The sequence below is a fragment of the Melospiza melodia genome, chromosome 10 (genome assembly GCF_035770615.1).
Source record: "Melospiza melodia melodia isolate bMelMel2 chromosome 10, bMelMel2.pri, whole genome shotgun sequence".
NCBI lineage: Eukaryota > Metazoa > Chordata > Aves > Passeriformes > Passerellidae > Melospiza > Melospiza melodia.
In genome coordinates, this window is record NC_086203.1 from 16,913,128 (window position 1) to 16,930,828 (window position 17,701).

Genomic DNA, 17,701 nt, shown 5'->3' on the forward strand with positions numbered 1-17,701 from the left:
TGGACAAACGCAGAATTTACAGCACTCAAGTGGTCTCTCTACAAAATATTTATTGGTCACAGCCACAACATTGAATTCTCCACATAGGTAGTATTTTGTGACAAAGCATAATTTGACTTTATGTATTTACACTCACTGGCAGATACCACCGAGGAGTCCAACTCCCTAGAGCAGCTCACGACCACAGAGACCAGTTTGTGAAAGGCTCACCAGGTTCCTGCCCCGACCCAAAACCAAGGTGAAGTCTCTTAAAGTGCTAAAATAGCCAAGAGGCATTGGAAAAAAATACCCTGCTGCTTCCAAATGTGTCACTGAATTGCTCCCGCACCCTCCAAAGCACAAAGGGACTGAGGCACAAATCCAGGACCTGAGAGCTTCAATAACGGAATAAAAAAATCTTTCAAGACTGACTTGGAGAATTACACCTGAAATCTCCCCCAGCCCAGGCAGATGTGCTCAGCCACCACACTGCTCACTTAGAGGTGGGCTCTTGAGTCTCATTTCCCCCTTGTTCTGAAGAAAGCTCCTTAATTCATCCCAAAGAACATGGGGAGGATTTACATGTCAGATTTGGAGGGGGAATGCTGTTTGCTGCTTGGCCACTCTGTCAGACCTGGGAAGGCTGTTTTTCATCAGATCTGTTTCTCATTAGCTAGCAGCCCTAAAGAACACAGGAATTGCAGCCCTGGGACTCCTAGAGAAGCATGTACAAGCTGAAAGCTAAAAGCTTACTCACCTTTCCTGTCCAACTGTCTGAAACACACAATCCTCAAGTTCCCTGACAACACTTGGCACATTCCCCTCTTTTAAAGCCAGATGGAAAGCACTCCATGCTACATCAACAGAGATGTCTCTGCCTCCGTGGGTGGCAATGGGCCCTGGGAAGGTGCTCAGCTGCCACCCTGAATGGAGAACTACTGCATGAGCCTGAACATCCCTCTTCACTCCAGAAAGCCACTGATGTGCTTGTGTGTGCATCCTCCTAAACCACTCCTCTGGTTCCCTTTTCCTTCAACATTCCATGCCACAACACACCATGTTTTACAACACTGCAAGCAGAAGAGAGCTGAACAACAACCTCTAGACAAGCGCTCAAAACCACATTAACAGAGAGCTTTTATAGAATAAAAGACTTGCAAATGCTTCCCTGTCAAAAGTAACAAGGAATATGGCCAGAGGCTATCTGTTCACTTCCTCAGGCAAAAGACTTGAAAAACCTCAAAGATAATTTACTACTGGACGCTGAAGTTTGACGGTTAAAACACAATACAAACCCCAAATATTTGTATTTTACAAAGCACTGCAAATACCAATGAAGGTAAAATAGCACCAAACAGCCTGAAATGCAACACTGCTGAGTTAAAGTGACTGAGGCCCGAGAAAACCACCTCCCTTTGCACAGGCCAGTTTTATTTATAGGCAACGGTGGGACAGCACAGGAGAGGGGTGGCATGAACCTCTCATCTCCATCTCCAGCAGCAGGCCTGTGTGGCAGAGGGAAAGCATCCATCACCCTGCTGGAGGATGGCCAACTCACACGGCAGAGCTGTGGTTAGAAATGCCCCGTGTGGCAGCAGCAGCAGCAGAGCCACAACCACAGCACAGACAGGGTGACAGTGTGAGCCTGCCCCGTGTGGGCCCCAAGTGCTGCAACCTGAACCCACCCAGAAGCACGGAAATGCTCAGTGCCTGTCCCCAGCTCTTAGCACAGCACCTTTCCCTGGGCAAGGGCTGCGAGGGGACAAAAAGGCAAGAAACAGCAAAACAGAAGCAGCTGTTCTACAAGGCATTTACTTTTCCAGGGAGTCACAATGTGAATCGCATACAGCTGAGATGACTTTGCTGTAACAGGGGAACATCAGGAAACTGACCTAAGGAAAACGCTCCAGCATGGTTTGCCAGTATGGAGTGGCCCTGGAGAGCAGAGAGAACACGGCTGTTACTGCCTTGTCACCTTGCCAGCTTTTCATATTTATGAGCAGGGAAGCACATGTGGCTGGGCAAGGGAAAGAACAGACTTCCCAAGCGTGGTTGGAAAGGCAAGAATACAGTGAACACTATATTTTTGCCAAGCCTGTCCCAGCTTGCTGGTGAATGCGTTCCATTGAAGCAGCATTTCAGGAAAAAAAACCTGGAACTGGGTTTGAAGACCAGCCAGCTTTTCAGTGCTACAAGCCCCTGAGGCAGGAGAGCATGTCCCTCCCCATCACTTTGCAGGGGCATTCCTTGGAGCAGGGCCACAGCAAAGCAGAGTCAACACAGTCATGCCTAAGATTTTTTAAATTCATTTCTGAAGACACCATCTGACAAAGGATGCATGGCTCTTTTGCAGCTATCACCAAAAACCTGCAGACCAGTGCCAAACTGTGTGATGGACTACCTACATCAGTTTTACCAACAAAGGGATACCAGTCTAAGCCTGCTGTGGGATGAATTTCATGGAGCTTATTTACAAACCAGGGGTGGTAAACTGCATCGGTGAAAGTAAACAGCCTAGACACCTCACATTACTGGCCCACATCATATTCTTTTATATCTAAAAGTAAAAAAATATGGCCCATTCCCACTGCCCACCCACCCCATGATATTTACAAGTAGGATCAGCCAGATGGTACATAAGGAAGATACACAGGCAGACTGTGCTTTCAGTCTCAGTGTGGTTTCTCCATCTTCTGCTGACAGACTCCTTTATTGCTCGGGACATTGGCTGGACCTCAGCAGTGCTGTCTGCACCTCCAGGATGTTGACACAGCAAACAGCAGTGAGGCTTTGGCAATCTCTGACAGTGGATGAAACCTGTTGCAGTTGCACACTAAATTGCCAAAAAAAAGGATGAGAAGATGTATGAGGTACGTTCACAGCTACCCACACTTCTGGTGCATGTTCCACTGCAAGAGAATCCAGCATCTGCCGTTGAAAACTGTCAGTGTTCACATTTGGCACAGAAGTATTTGCATCTGTGGACTGCAGTGAAACCAGAGATCCCAGACGTTAAAAACATGCACTTATGGAAAGGAACTGCATGCTCCACATTGGAACATCAATAGCCTTGTGCATTTACAGCAGGAAAACACATAATTACAGCTTTAAAAAATGCCACAAACATTTTGTAGATAAAACAGACTTCAGGGCTCTAAGAAATGACACTGTGTCAGTTCCATCTTAGGCTAAAGCCTGCTGGGCCTGGAAGGTAAGAACTTGTAGCACACTGCATCTGGAGCGTGCCAGGAGGCCAAGAGGAGCAGTCTCCCAACGGAATGCTGTAGATAAAGGTAAGACATGGAAAATAGGCAGGAACAGGAACACAGTCTAGGAGATGGAGGCAATTCCAGAACTATGCTTGCAGCGACGTGCTGCTGTTAGCAGTATGGAGCCATCCACAGCGGCCGCAGCGCACCAATTAATCGTCGATAGTTGGCAACCAGAAGGCCTAGAGAGGAGCAAAGAAAACATCTTTTGATAGCAGAACACAAATCTCTCCTACAGCATCCTGTAGGAGCTGCTACCTTCTGCAAGCACACATGAGAGGCACTGAGCCTTCTCAGATTCATCTCTGAAAGGGTCAGCACCTCATGGAGCTCACAGGAACTTAAAGCCCATTTCCTTACCATATTGGAACATGCACTAGCGAAAGTCATGAATTTTGGATTGAACTGCAGACAGGTTATAGGACCTGTGTGTTTTCCATCTAGGACAGCCACCTTCATCCCACTTTCTCCATTCCAAACATGGATCTTCCCATCCTCTGAACCTGAAGGTAGGAATGGAAAACAAGATATGCAAGATGCACTGGAGATGTCAGCAGAGGAAAGAAAGAACTTTTTTTTTTTTCTGTCAGAACTTTAGGAACAGGCAGGTCTCAACTTCATAATACAACCTTTAGAGTTCTCCAAGTGCCACAAGGGCAGGTACAAAACATCAGAGTGTTGAAACACTCTTCAGGCAAAGATGTTAACTACTGTCACCCAGTAGTAAAGGAGACCTGACACCTCCAGCTGTAGAGGAGAGACCCTGGCCAACCTGCACCAATGTGCAGAGGCCAAGTGCTGGGGCAAGAGTCATTGTTCACACAAGTTCTCAGTTCAGACACAGGTAAATGTCTCACTCAGTGGGCACAGAATCAAGCCTAAGCTTTCACCATGGAAGGGAACCAGATTTCAATGCACTAAGCCAAATATCAGAAGCTCTCATGGAGATATCGACTCTCCACATTACTATAATGGAACAAGCTTTTCATTTTAAAATTACATTTTTCAAACTCTGAGGCTGAGAACTTAGAAAATTTTAATTCAGTTCTGCTTTAGACTCATTTTAAATAGGATTCCTAATAAAAATGCAAAGCATTTTCTTCTCCTTCTGTATTTATGTCTGTAGCCTTTCAGGAAAAAATTAAGAAGCACAAGTTGCAACTTAACCATATGTAAAAACTGAACAGGAATAAGTGGTTTGGAACTTCTACTACTGCTTTAATTTGGAAGAGCACAACAGGAAGGTAAATATGTGCAATAAAGTGCTCTCCAGAGACAAACTAAACAAAAACCCCACCCGTCTTCTCCGCAATCAGGAAGTTCTCAGCCAGAACAAAAGAAAGGGAGTTTTGCCAAGACCATCACTCATACAGGAAAAATGGGGATCTGGATATCAAATTACCACTAGGTTAAACATATTTGATATATCAGCCACAGAAATAAGATAAAGTTCTAGGATGGGGCAGCACCATACAGACTCATCTGACTTGTGTCCAAAGGTCCTGCTGTGCAGCAGGTGACTGAAGTGCTCATTGTGGGGTGCCCAAGGTGCAGCACCAGCCTGTACAGGAGTTTCAGGCTGATTTTTGCCACCTGCTTCCCTCAGGAGTCCATATTGCAGAGGGCCAGAGGAATCATACACTGGGAGCCACCAGACTGATGTCTACAGCTTCTATCAAGGGTTAAGAATTTGTTCCACAGACATGGGGGTTTATAAGAGCCACGTGAACAAACTGCAGCAGCCCCAGCATGTCACCAGTGAGAACAGCCCTGTACAAATGTACCAAGCTACAAGACCAGTCTCCCAAGCACAAATATGTGCTTTGGTCATCAGGGGATGGCCACAACACGGCCACAAAATGCTGTGAGGCAGCACATGAGGGCATCCTAGCCACAGGGAGAGGATCACTAACAAATTGTGTGACCAGTTTTCCCACACTACAACAGTTCCCTGGTTTCTTATCTATTTTGGAACAGCATTTATATATAGGAAAAGAAGATAAGACTTCTTGCAGGCTTTTTTATATTTCAGTCTAGACAACACTGAGCAATCTAACAAAACAGAACACTGTCAGTGCAAAGAAAGCTTACAGCTGCATTGTATTATTTAAATACATTCTGTTTCCCAACAGACACAGCTTTAGCCCTACATAACATGGCTAATTTCAGAGCACTGAAATTCTTGCCAAGAATTATCTTACCTATCATGATGAACTGAGAGTCTGGTGTGAATGATGCCTCCAGCGTGACAGCCTTACTATTGTTATAACCCTATGGCACAAAACAGGAGAATAGGTAGTAGAGAGTGTGTCCAGAGCAATCTCACAACCCAAGGGCACCTGCTCCCCAAACTAACAGCAGGTTTTCCAGCAGGTACCAGAGGCAGCAGGCTCACCCCAAACGTGTGCAAGACAGCTCCTTTGAAGGCATCGATGAGGCGGATGAAGCCGCCGTTGGTGGAGATGAGGATGAGTTTGCCATCATTGCTGAACTTCAGGCCTGTCCACTCACACGTTCGGTCATACTGCATCTTAAACGTGGCAAATGGCCCCTGCAGACAGGAAATGGGAAACACGGAGGCTGTTTGTTCATATTGCTGTTAACAAGAATCTGCTTTTAACCTTAGTGCAGGGAAACAGCTCAGATTTTTTAAAAGAAAATCCTTAGCCCTAAGATACCAAAAGACAGTGTTAAGTCAAATGTGACTCTCCATGTATAAGTTTCAATGTACGAATCCAGTTTCCAAAACAAAAAATGAGAGCAATAGACTGTTTCAATCCAACAGTTTCATACTCTACCACAATCAACAGCACAAATTAAATTAAGGTAGGAACAGGTTTTTGAACAAGGTTGCTATTGAAGTTACAGAAAGAATTTGAGCCAGTGTAATCATCATCTGAGTTTTGAGAACCATGGACCTAACTATGTTCAGTGTTTATTCAGTTCAGCTGACCACACCAGTACAGTTTCCTTTGAAATTTCCATCCTTTCTGACAGTCCTGGCTCAATCTTTGCCAGTGTTCTTCCAGAATAAGCAGCAAGGAAAGAAAGGCCAAAACCATACAAGAAAGAGCATGAACTGCAGTTTGGAGCAGGTTCAAGAGCTAGCACTTGAACATGGGTTAAGTGTACCTCAGGATTTGTGTCTCTGTCCATTAAATGTGTGCATAATGAGAACTCTCTGGATGACAAGGAGGCACCCAGACAGTAAACTCAGGTACCCAAATCCAGCTTCTGAGCACTGAGCTTAGATTACTTCTTGCAAGATCAAAGCTGTAAAAAGGGAAATCAGGGTACCTCACCTTGTCAAAAGAACGGAGATCATAAAGCTTCACCATTTCAGAATTGACTCCAGCAGCAAAAATCAACCCTTCTGGGTCAAAAGAACACACTGGCTTCCCTTGGAGATGCATTAAACCCTAGAAATAGAAATAGCCAGAATTATTTTCCAAGACTGATGCTTAAGTTTCTACCACCCCCCTTTGAGTCCACTGGGAGCAGGACAGCACACTAGGGGTGGAACAAATTAATTTCAATTGTAAATACTGAGGTTTTACAAGGGTTCAGAACTCAGCTTTCTCAACTTCAGGCCATCATATAGGGCTTCCAATTTGCTTCAGTGACAAAGTTTACACCAAAACAAATCAAAAACCCATTCAAGGTGTCAGGCACTCCAAAAGTCCCCAGAGAATGGAGGCTCATATGGGTGTGTTAATAACCACACCAGGCAGCACCACAAAACACTGCTGCTGGGATCAACAGCAATGCTCCACCACTTATGGCTGCACAAGGGGGAAAAAAAGTATTTTGAAAGCAAGGGAATATCACTGCTGAGCTTTACATGCCTGTTTAATGAAACCTCATACCTGCTGGAAGCCAACAGACCTTACATATGTTACAGATACATATTATAATATTGGCCCTTTGCAAATATGAAAATGAATACTCTATGTGTTATGTTGGACAGTTATGCTGTATTCATCTCTTTTAAGCAGTGTGGTAAACACACTTTTTAAGCCATAGCATAATATTAAAATAGAAACTATGTGATGTAAGATACTTTTTGTAACTAGCTCAAGGAATGGAAAAGATAATCAAGAAATTTTTCACATTGTCCTATCTGGATAGAGATAACAGCAACAGACACCAAGATTCCAAGAGAAGAATTATTGCTTCCTTATCAGGAAATCTCAGACTTCGAGGAACCAAGAAGATTGATTTACAATAAGGGGGAGGGAAGCCAAAATTAAGCAGAAACACCCTGGTTTGAAAGGAATGTTTGAATCATGTATGAGATATATGAATATGCAATAGGCTATTGCTTTTAAGGAGTAATCCTTTGTTAGCAAGGTGTGCTTTGTGGTAGAGTGCCAGGCACATGGACATCCATAATTCTTTGCTTTTTATGGTCTCTTATAGTCCTAATTTTTATTACTATTTTCATTACTATTAAACTTCTAAAATTTTAACAAAAGTGAATGGTGTTTTTCACACATATTAAAATTGATAGGTTACTACCAGTGCTTATTTTTAATGTTACCTTTTCTTTAAGTCACATCATAGAAAACACTTGAGGAAATTTGTTAAAAGCCAACAAAATATGTAATCTTCTGTATCCTGACTACCAGTCTGTGCATGTTAGTCAAACATTTTCATGAACTGCATGCACATAAACAAGAACCCATCTTTGATTAAATCCATAACACATTTAACAAGTTTCTGCATTTCTATTTCTTTCTGCATTCCTCTTTAGGTAAATCTGGAGATTTTACTGCTTCTCTTCTTTCCCTCACAGGTCAGTTTTCCCTGTGGTCTCTGAAGGTGAGGCAGAGAGCCCAGCCAGTGCTCAGGGCCCTGGTGAGTGGGCCAGCTCTGGTTTCCTGGGAATATTTCCAGGCAGTATGGCTGCCATCTCACGGACCAACTGAAAACTACAAGTAACACTTCCTCCACCTGTTTCACAAACTTGGCTGGATGCAGCTTCCAGTTATAAGTCTCAGTTTTACTATTCTTACAAGTTCAAGCATTAGCATAAGTCACAGAATGGCTACTGCACTTACAACCCTGTCTCATGTGCAGCAACTTGGAGATGGAGACTCATCCCAAGGGAAACATACATGCTGGAGTTAAAGGCATACTCCCAAAAAAAAAGCAGAATTAAGAAAGAATTAAGAAAAGGCTTGGTTTGAACAATGATAAAATATTTGGTAAGAAATGTAACTTTTTTCTTTCTCTTTCATAACAGTTCCATCATCTGGAACAAGCAAGGAGCCCTCTCTCATAAGCAAAACAGTCCCAGAGAGATGGGGAAATATGAGAGCACAACACTGTGTACCCAGATATCAGGACAAAACAACTCAGCCCCATTAAAGGTAGAGATTCTACTTCCAAACTTTCATTCTTGCCACTGCTGCCAGTTCTTGTATTTTTCTCAGCTCTTACAAACCTCCTTCCACTAAGAAGAGTAAAGCATTTCACAAAAATAAGTAAACAAAAACAGTTTTGCTATCTTGCTATCGAGTCAAACCTGCTCACAAACAGTTCTGATCAACAACAGAGGTGATGCAAGGAGGTGGCAGACCATATGGCTGCTGTGTTACTTTAGATCACCAGTTTCTTCATCAAATTTAATTGCATCAAGGCACCAATTTTAGACACACACACACTCAGATAAGATGGATTCTCAACATAGGAGGGATGCCAACCCTGAGAGAACACCCTCTGCATAAGGTAGCAGCCTGATGAACAAGCTGATGACACCCAGCCCTTCTCCTGTTTCATCAGCTGTGGGTGTTATTTCTTGCCCTCCCCAGTGCCTCTCCAGCAGAGACACAGGTGAGAGCAAGTGCTGTTACACAATGTGACACACACACACTCTGCAGAGATTCCTGACCCGGGCTCCTTCAGGAACGTGTCAACACTAAATCAGCAGCACACACTTCTGGCAGTATTTTTAGTTTGTTACAAACACACATCCCTTTTTTATTCTTTCAACTGAAAATTCAACACATTGTGCACATGAATTTTATAACCTACCTGGCAATTTGGAGAGCGGAGATCCCAGAGACGAATAGTTTTATCCAGAGATCCAGAAATAAAAGTATCATCCACTGGAGACATTGAAAGAGCAACCACCCTGCAATACAGAAACCCACATGCATCAGAGACAAACCAAAGAAGTGAATGCAGCAACACCCACCCCAACAGTTGTGGAAAAACACATAACTGAACTAAGCAAAAGCAGCATGAAGCAAGGGTAATGAACTCAAGCCCACCAGCATTCTCATTTCAGTTTCTCCTGGGCTGTCCCCAAGCCACAGCTCACCTTTTTGTGTGCCCCGGGAAATAGCGAATGTATTTGTTGTCATGCAGGGAGAGGTATCGGATTGTGTCTGAAACATAAACAAACCATAAGCTTTATTATGTATACCACCAGCCCAAGGTTATCTGAAAGAGATCACATAGCAACTTGCTCCCAAGAGCAATAGTAAACTCACCACAGTGCATTTAATTTCAAGTCATTTAATTTCAAGTAAGACTTCGAAAGAGAATCAAGTTGAAACAGAAATAAACCAACTCAGTTCTTAAGCAGAACTGAAAATTAGGCAACAGGAAAAGATACTTCTCACAGTCTGAAGTCATGTTACATTTTAAAAATAACTGTCATGTGATTTATGCAAGGTAATTTCAAAGGTGCTAAAATTTAAGTAGCAGCAGGTTTTATTCCATTGCTCTCACGAAATGGAGAGTATCACATTTACAGAGTTGATACCACTTTGTATTGCTTTGCAGCATGAATATTGCTCTCTTTCCTACATTCACCTTCAGCAAACAAATTTCCAACTAAGCAGTACACACAGGAAATGTACAAATTCTGGCACTCAGCTAAAGATAAAACCGTAACTTTGAAGCGAGGGTAAGATCATTAAAAATTAGCAAATCCCTCTTGTGTTTAATCTGACAATCAACAACTTCACACTTTCTCTGCACTAAGAAGAGGACAGAGTAGTCTAAAGCTTAGTGCACTTCAAGCACCCTTAAACATAAATTGAATAGATGACAGCAGTAGCACAACATTTCTCAAGTGCCAATTTTATCCAGAGTATAGGTGAACACAGCAAGAGTAGCTCACAATTCTGGAATGTGCTGTTGAGACTTCCTCCCCAAAATTAAAATAAATCCTTCTAAGAGGAAACAATTATTAAAAGACAGAAGCCACTTTTTCATCTTTATGTGCAGACTGTGTACTGCTGGAACAACCAGTCCTGCTGAGGGTCAAGGACATTTTACTTTTGACTCAGAAGAACATGTGCCAAGAGGATGCAACATGAACTGGGTGTTCAGACAGTCAGAGGGGCTACTGTGTTCAGAATGTTTTGAAAGGCTCATTCAGCAAAAGTTTCTGTCTGTGAAAAAACTGTCAAGTTCTCATTGTTGCCTGAGGTTGCTCATCAAGCTGAGACCAGAGGTCTAAACCACCTTCCAGCATTTAAGAAGCAAACTGAAGCTGCCTGAACGAGCTGGAAATGTGGTACTGGTGACAGTTCTGAAAAGCTCTAAGTGACCTGAGGTGATTATCCAAAATAGAAATCCCTAACACCAGTGTCACATCCCACACTGGATAGAACCAACATGCTCCAAAGCTGCTATTAGGGCTCATCTCCAGTTTCCTGCAAGTGTCATTACCTGATCTGAAGAATCCATGCAGAATTCCATGCTCCTGTGCTAAAAGGAAGCAGAGGGCAGTCGTGCTCCCTGTGATGTCACTGCTGGCAGGGCTCTGTCCCAGGCAAGGCAGTGGCCTGTACAGTTATCTCCTGTACCGGGTGGTATCATAGACCCTCAAACTGTACAAACTACTACCTCAGCCTGGAATCAGGCAACACGAGTTCAGTCCAGAGGTCTTGAGGAAATCTTCACAAGTAGATTGGTAGCAACAAAACATTCAACAGAAAGGAGCTCGCAAGCAAGCACCAGCATTCCTATAGAATGTTCCTGAGGTAATTTTCCCTCCCAATACCTGCAAAACAGGTTAATACAATGCACCTTGCCCATGACCACATGCATTAGGGAGTACAGAGTTCCTGGACTCCTACAGAACACACTGATGGGTTTATTAAGGTTACAATTTGTAACAGCAACAAACATTTTCACATTGCCTCTTTTTCTTTTCTTCTAATTAAGTGTTCACCATAATGCTACCCTGCAGCAGGAAGATTTGAGTCTTAAGGCTTACCATTGCTTGGAAACAAAAACTCAGTATTCAAAATGGTATTAAAATGCTTCATTAGATTGTTAATTGCTACTTATTGTAAATTTAATAACAGCCAAATTAAAAATGTGACATATAGTAATAACATAATTAAAAAAATAAGTAGGTTCTGAAACAGACTAAAAAGGCATGTGCTTCCTGTGACACTTTTAAACCTTTTACACCATTAAATCCCATTCTGGTGGAGACTTCCTTGTTCCTCTAGTTTCAGGCCCAGCTTGCTCTAGTTTAACCCAACCTCCTAACTCTTAACTTCCACCTTCTCTAAATTCACAGCCTTTGCATTTCCTTTAGTAGCCCAGCACACATCACAAGGCACCAGCATCTCTACTGTTAAGTTTCATCTGTGCAAAGGAAAAACCAAACCAAAACCTCTACTACAGAAATTATGAGTCTACAAGTAGAGTGTTAAAATCCATTTGTGAAGTGCTGTGCTAAGAGATGTGGTCACTGCAAAATTCTCAGACATTGACTGTGATGAACAAAAGCAGGACTGAGCTCTGTGAGCTCCTCCAGGCTGGGCTGTGATGTGCTGAGCTGCCTGAAGCTCTGCCCTCCTTCCTCTGCAGCTGAGCTGTGTGCACCAGGCAGAGCTGTGGCACTGGGCCCAGCTGCTGCTTGCACCTCACTCAGGTAGGAAATGAAGGGGCAGAGGCCGATGACAGCTCTGACACCAACAGCAAGCGAAGAGCCCAATGAAGAAGCTGAGTTTTATCTCCCTGACAATGTTTAACCCCTCTGTTACTGCAGCAGTGAATGAACATGTAAGGAAGCTCAAGGGACTAGCCCCAAGCTGTGCATGAGTGTTGGACATTAATTCCCTCCTCTGCCTCTGACAGAGTTCTCATCACTGAAGAGCTGTTATAACTTTTTCCCAAATCTTTAGCTCTAATTATCCAGACATGCAGTGTAAGGAGATCATTATGCTCCACTCCAGTGCATCACTTACCATCTATTTTGTTGGAGCTGTACACAACAGTGTTGGCAGCATGTGTGTATCTGATGAGGTCCACTCCATACTTCTTACTGTACAGGGTCCTCTTTGGCCTGTCAGGAGGAAGCACAAATAATTGCACTCTCTGCAACAAAAATCTCAAAACAAAACTCTCATCAACAAGGCCTGCTCCCACTGAGGCATTACATGATTGTTTCAAGAAGTCAGATGTTTTTATATAAAGAAAGAAAAACTTTTGTATTTTACTTTCAAACAAGCATCTTGTTTCTCCAAAACCATCCCTAGGCTTGAGGAGCTCTCTGCAACACCTGCTAAATGCATGTGTCTCCTCCAAAAGTCCTTTTCCTGTGACGTCTACTGCCAAAAGAGAAGGGGCAGCGACCATAACGAGCACAGCAAGCAGCACTGCCTTACTGTGCCCTTGCCCATTCAAATCTCCCATTCATCTGCTGCTTATTTTAGCTGAGTATAATTTGTCTTTGTTCTCTGTTAGTTCAAACCCTAGAACAGGGTGTCTCGTTCATGGGGTACTAACCCCAACACATCTATGCATCAGTCATCTCTAACAGACAGAGGAACACAGGGACTTCTCCAAACCACTGCAGAATTATACTTGCATCCAATCTTAGGGAAAGAAATTTAACATTTTGCAAAAGAATGAAAAATACTAGTGAGAGCAAACACAACCTACAGACCTGGGTTTCTGGGGGTCTGGTAGGCAGGTAAATTAGCACTAGAAATTCAAACTGCAGAGCAAGCTTGGAAGCAGCTGCCTCATAAGGGTATCTCAGAGCAGTGGTGCCTGCCTGAGCAGGGCAAGGTCTCCAGCAGCCTCCTTCCCTTTTCATCCCCAGCTGAGGGAGCACGAAGGTTTCAGAGCTGGGCAGTGGAGCAGTGAGGGCACTGATCAACACCAGAAATGCCATTCTTCTGGGAGCTATTTTTGTTCCAGACTCATAACTCTGGTTATTACACAGGCCCACAAAATATTTTACCCACACAACCAAAGACAAACAGCATGGGAACAGAAGCAAACAGCAGGAGCACTCAAAACTAAAACTGCTGCCAAGAGAAAAGTTTGTCAGACTACACCTCAGACAAGGTATTTATATTGCACTGGACTTTTTCCTTCTTCATAAGCCTCAACCTGACACACCCAAACAAGAGCACAAGTTGGAGACTTTTCATATCAAAACAAAAACAAGATAGTCATTCTTGAATAGCAATTCTCAAACACCAGAAGCCAGAGGGCTCTGACTTCAAACAAACTGGGGACAAGTTCCCATGAAGGGAAAGCCAATCCAGCAAGTGCAGTGAAAAGCCACACACCACCTGTACCACAGAGCAAATCTCAACTGATTCTTCCCCAGTAACTCCAGCACTTTTTAAAATCATTCTTCAGATCCAAACATGCCACACATGGAAAAAGAACACCTAATTTAAATTTTGACACACTATAACATTATGTGTGATATACTTCCCCACACTGACCAATCTGGTGGGAATAAAACCCAACAACAAACCAAGAAAAAAATCCTAATCTCAAAATATATTATATGTTTGAGATTCTCCCATGCCTAGTTTGGTTTTTCCTTTACTATTACAAGTTTAAACGTCAGAAGATCTATTTAGAATGAATTATCATAGAGAGAGACAATAAAGATCAACAGACAGACAAAAGTACATTTACCAAAAAGAAGGCAAAAGAGTTCTGTATTCTATGAAAGGTGAAGTTTTTCTGTCAACTGATACAAACAGAAGTGTGCCACTGCACACAAGACCTGTTGCCAGTCAACTATTTTAAACACAAACAAGAAAACTAAGTACTTTTAAACAACAAATCACAATCACTAAAACAATTCCAAAGTCAAGGTCAATCTATGCAGCCCACCTACAAAAAAAGCAATGTTGATAAAGAAAAATACAAGATCTCGGGCAAATCTGCTACAAAGATGAAACAAAACACAGGCAAGGACTGCAGAACCATTCATGCCTTGGTTTGAATCACTGCTGCTGTGGGTAAAACATCACCACAACCACGAGTGTGGGTGTGCCCAGCAAACACCAAAAGCAGGAGTCCCGATCTGCCACTTTATTTGCTTCAATAACACACAACTGATAGACACCAAAACACAAGCTAAACCTTTCTGGAGCCCCTTTCTACCACTGCAGGGTCACCAGTGAGCAGCCAGGCTGGTCCCAGCCTCAGGACTGCTGTACATCCAACACACAACAGCTCTCACAATCCTTCCTCAGCCCAAACAGACTCCAGACTCCAGCCTGCTGTGGAGGTGATGCAGGATGGGTTACAAATTCAGTGACAATAGAAATGGAATCTCAGGACCAAAGTCATTGGATGCTCCTGTCAGTTCTCAGCCCAGAGCAATACAGGATAAGGAGATAATCTTGTCCTGTCAGCCCTTGGCTACACAGCACTGTCCCAACTGTCCTGACACTGTCACAAGTGAAGAATGTGCCCAACCCCACAGGATGGGGCTGGGCACATTCTCACAGAGCTGAACAACTCATTCTGGGGTGGCAAAACACAGCAAACCAGGTGAAGATATTCCTGAAGTACAAACAGCTGCATTTTAATTCTACCAGCAGAACTGCTCATGGACAGAGGACACACACCAGATTTTCCCACTTTTACACAGGGAAAGGCATTTATTTTCAGGCCATTTGATGAAGCAGGGTATCCTACACTGAACCCCAGCAAGCAGGACATTTCATTTCCTCCTGGCCATTATATCTAAGCAGGTGAGAGTTCCGGGCTCTTGAAATTATGATTTATAAGGAAAAACAAACAAACTATAAGCCTAAAACTGCTACAATAATGATCACTCAGAGACCTGAAATATCATCCTCACATGGATTTCAAGTGACAAAGTAATTCAAAGTAAAACCTTCCAGGTTAGAGAATAAGTGTGCCCTGCATCCTTAGCCACCCCTAAAAATCACAGCTACACTTTTAAGCCAGCTGACAGTGCATGAGAAGCTTTCAAATAATTTTAAAATTTTATAACCACCAGAGAACTGCATCCTGACACAGAAGTTACCTTGAAACCACTCTCACTGCCATGCAGCACTGCAGTAGAAGACCACTGATCTACATTTAACTTAATTAAAGCAAATCCTCTGACTATAAAGCACATCAGGATTAGATGGAGATAGGAATGAAAGGGCCAAATGGCTCCCAACCCATCACACCGTTCTTGACATGTTTGAAAGGGGAAGAGCAATCAATACCATCTGCATTAACATCACTCAGCCCTGCTACTACTGTCTATAATTAAGATCTGGGATACAATCCATGGCACAATCCATATGTATAGAGTTACCTGTTCTTACAGAAATCAAAGTTAAATATTTTTATGTCAGAGCTCATTCTAGCAGATGGGGAACACCAACAATTTTACTGAGTAAAGCAATCAAACTACAGAGAAGTCTAAAATAATATATAATAGGTGTGCCACCAAATAAAGAGAATATGTGGGAGGAAATCTTTCCTCCCTGCAAGTATGATGTCTTGGCCTGCTTGGAAAAGCAGGAGCGTTGGGAATACCTAGTTTACTAGAAAATATATATATATTATGTATATATATACATAACAGAAACATACAACACTGACATATCTCTCTCTTGACACCCCCAAGCCATTTCTTTTTCATTCCTGCACTACCCTGACCCTTCTATTCCCTGCCCTATAACACACACACTTCTCCTTTCACGTTCTGTGTGGATGTGATGCTTCCCAGCCCTGACTTTACAAAAAAACCAAGAAAAACCAACAACCTCAGAACTACATCTCTACACCAATAAGCACGTGTAAAACTTAAAACCTGCAGGAATTTAAAGCAGACAAATGCACATTTGTACAGTGTGAGAAAGAGAAAGTACAGAGAAAGATTTTAACGGCATAATGACACCGTTTGGCTCAAATTGTTCCAACTCTCACTGACTACAAACACCCTTCCTTGGTGTACGTTTCCATCTGCTGAACAGGAGCACCAGATCTCAAGTGCTCTGCAGATTTCTGAGGGTTTGTCCCAAAATCAAGATGAGCAGCATGTGATCAATGGTAAAAGAAAGATAAACCCGGACAGTTAAATGAGAAACAGAAACACACCCTCAACTCATTGCCCTTAGGTAACAGAAATCAATCAACACCCTGATCGATTACACCCAAACAGACAATGTTCAAAGACACAGGCAATTCACACGGTGCTTTACAGATAAGGACACAACTAGAGAAAATTATTCAAAGCACAGAGGACCACGTTTGCCTGCAGCGATCCAAGACACCACTTAGGAATTGGGTTTTACGGAAAACACCACCAGGTTTTTCTTGTTTTAGTTTAGTCATATTATCTGCACCTTTTGGTTTAAAGCATTTAGCAAAGAAGTTACACTCAAACGAGGCATTAAAAGGGCACATCTGCACATTGCTCACAACAACCACTGCTCCACTAATTAGCGAGACGTGAGCCCAGAGAAGCCCGAGAAGTCAGTTCTACACCTGCAGCAACCCTGCAAATGTGACCAGACTGAACCCTTTAGGCTTGGGAACTGTTTCGCTCTCACAGAAGTGAACTTTCGCTTACACTGAGGAAAATATCACCACTGTCTCCAGCCTAACGATAACAAGTACACGCGTAGAGCAGCATGCCCACGCTGCTGCCATCCCTGCCGCTGGGACTCTACCCAGAAGCCTACGCTGAAAAACAATTAGAGAGAAGCTCAAGCTGAAGCTCACGGGCCAGATGTGCGGGGGCACAGCTTGTCCCCAGAGGACAAGCAGTGGGCAGTCGCCAGGGCCCCTCACACCCCGTGCCCCAGACACTGCCCCAGCCCCCGAAGGCCGCGGCCGCAGCCCCGCCACTCACTTGCCCTCCTGGCAGTCATAGAGAACGATGGAGTCATCGTCGCTGCTGGAAATGACGGTCTCGCCGTTGGGGCTGAAGTCGAAGCAGTTGATCTTGTCCGAGTTCTCGCGGAAGACCTTGGCCACGCGGAAGCTCCGCAGCACGTTGTCCGTCAGCTTCATCCCGCCCGCCGGGCCGCACCGAGCGAGGGCGGCGGCGCTGAGGGCAGCCGGGCGGGGCTGCGGGCGGCGGCGGGAACGGCCGGGCCGGGCGGGGCGGGGCGCTCAGGGGCGGTGAGGGGCGCTCAGGGGCCGCGGGGCCGGCGGAGGGCGGCGGGCTCGGCGCGGTCAGGCCGCGGAGA

The 17,701-nt window shown here is 43.8% G+C and overlaps 1 protein-coding gene across 1 annotated transcript; it reads right to left on the minus strand.

Moving 5' to 3' along the window:
- Positions 1-33: 33 nt before the first annotated feature.
- On the minus strand, positions 34-17,568 carry WDR82 (WD repeat domain 82). Its single transcript, XM_063164588.1, has 9 exons — positions 17,362-17,568; positions 12,470-12,567; positions 9,574-9,640; positions 9,285-9,384; positions 6,551-6,667; positions 5,644-5,799; positions 5,450-5,519; positions 3,609-3,751; positions 34-3,430 (listed from the first exon to the last, which is right to left on the minus strand). The coding sequence occupies exons 1-9, from the start codon at positions 17,520-17,522 to the stop codon at positions 3,401-3,403; spliced, it is 942 nt and encodes a 313-aa protein (XP_063020658.1). The 5' UTR covers positions 17,523-17,568; the 3' UTR covers positions 34-3,400.
- Between the last annotated feature and the right edge of the window lie 133 nt (positions 17,569-17,701).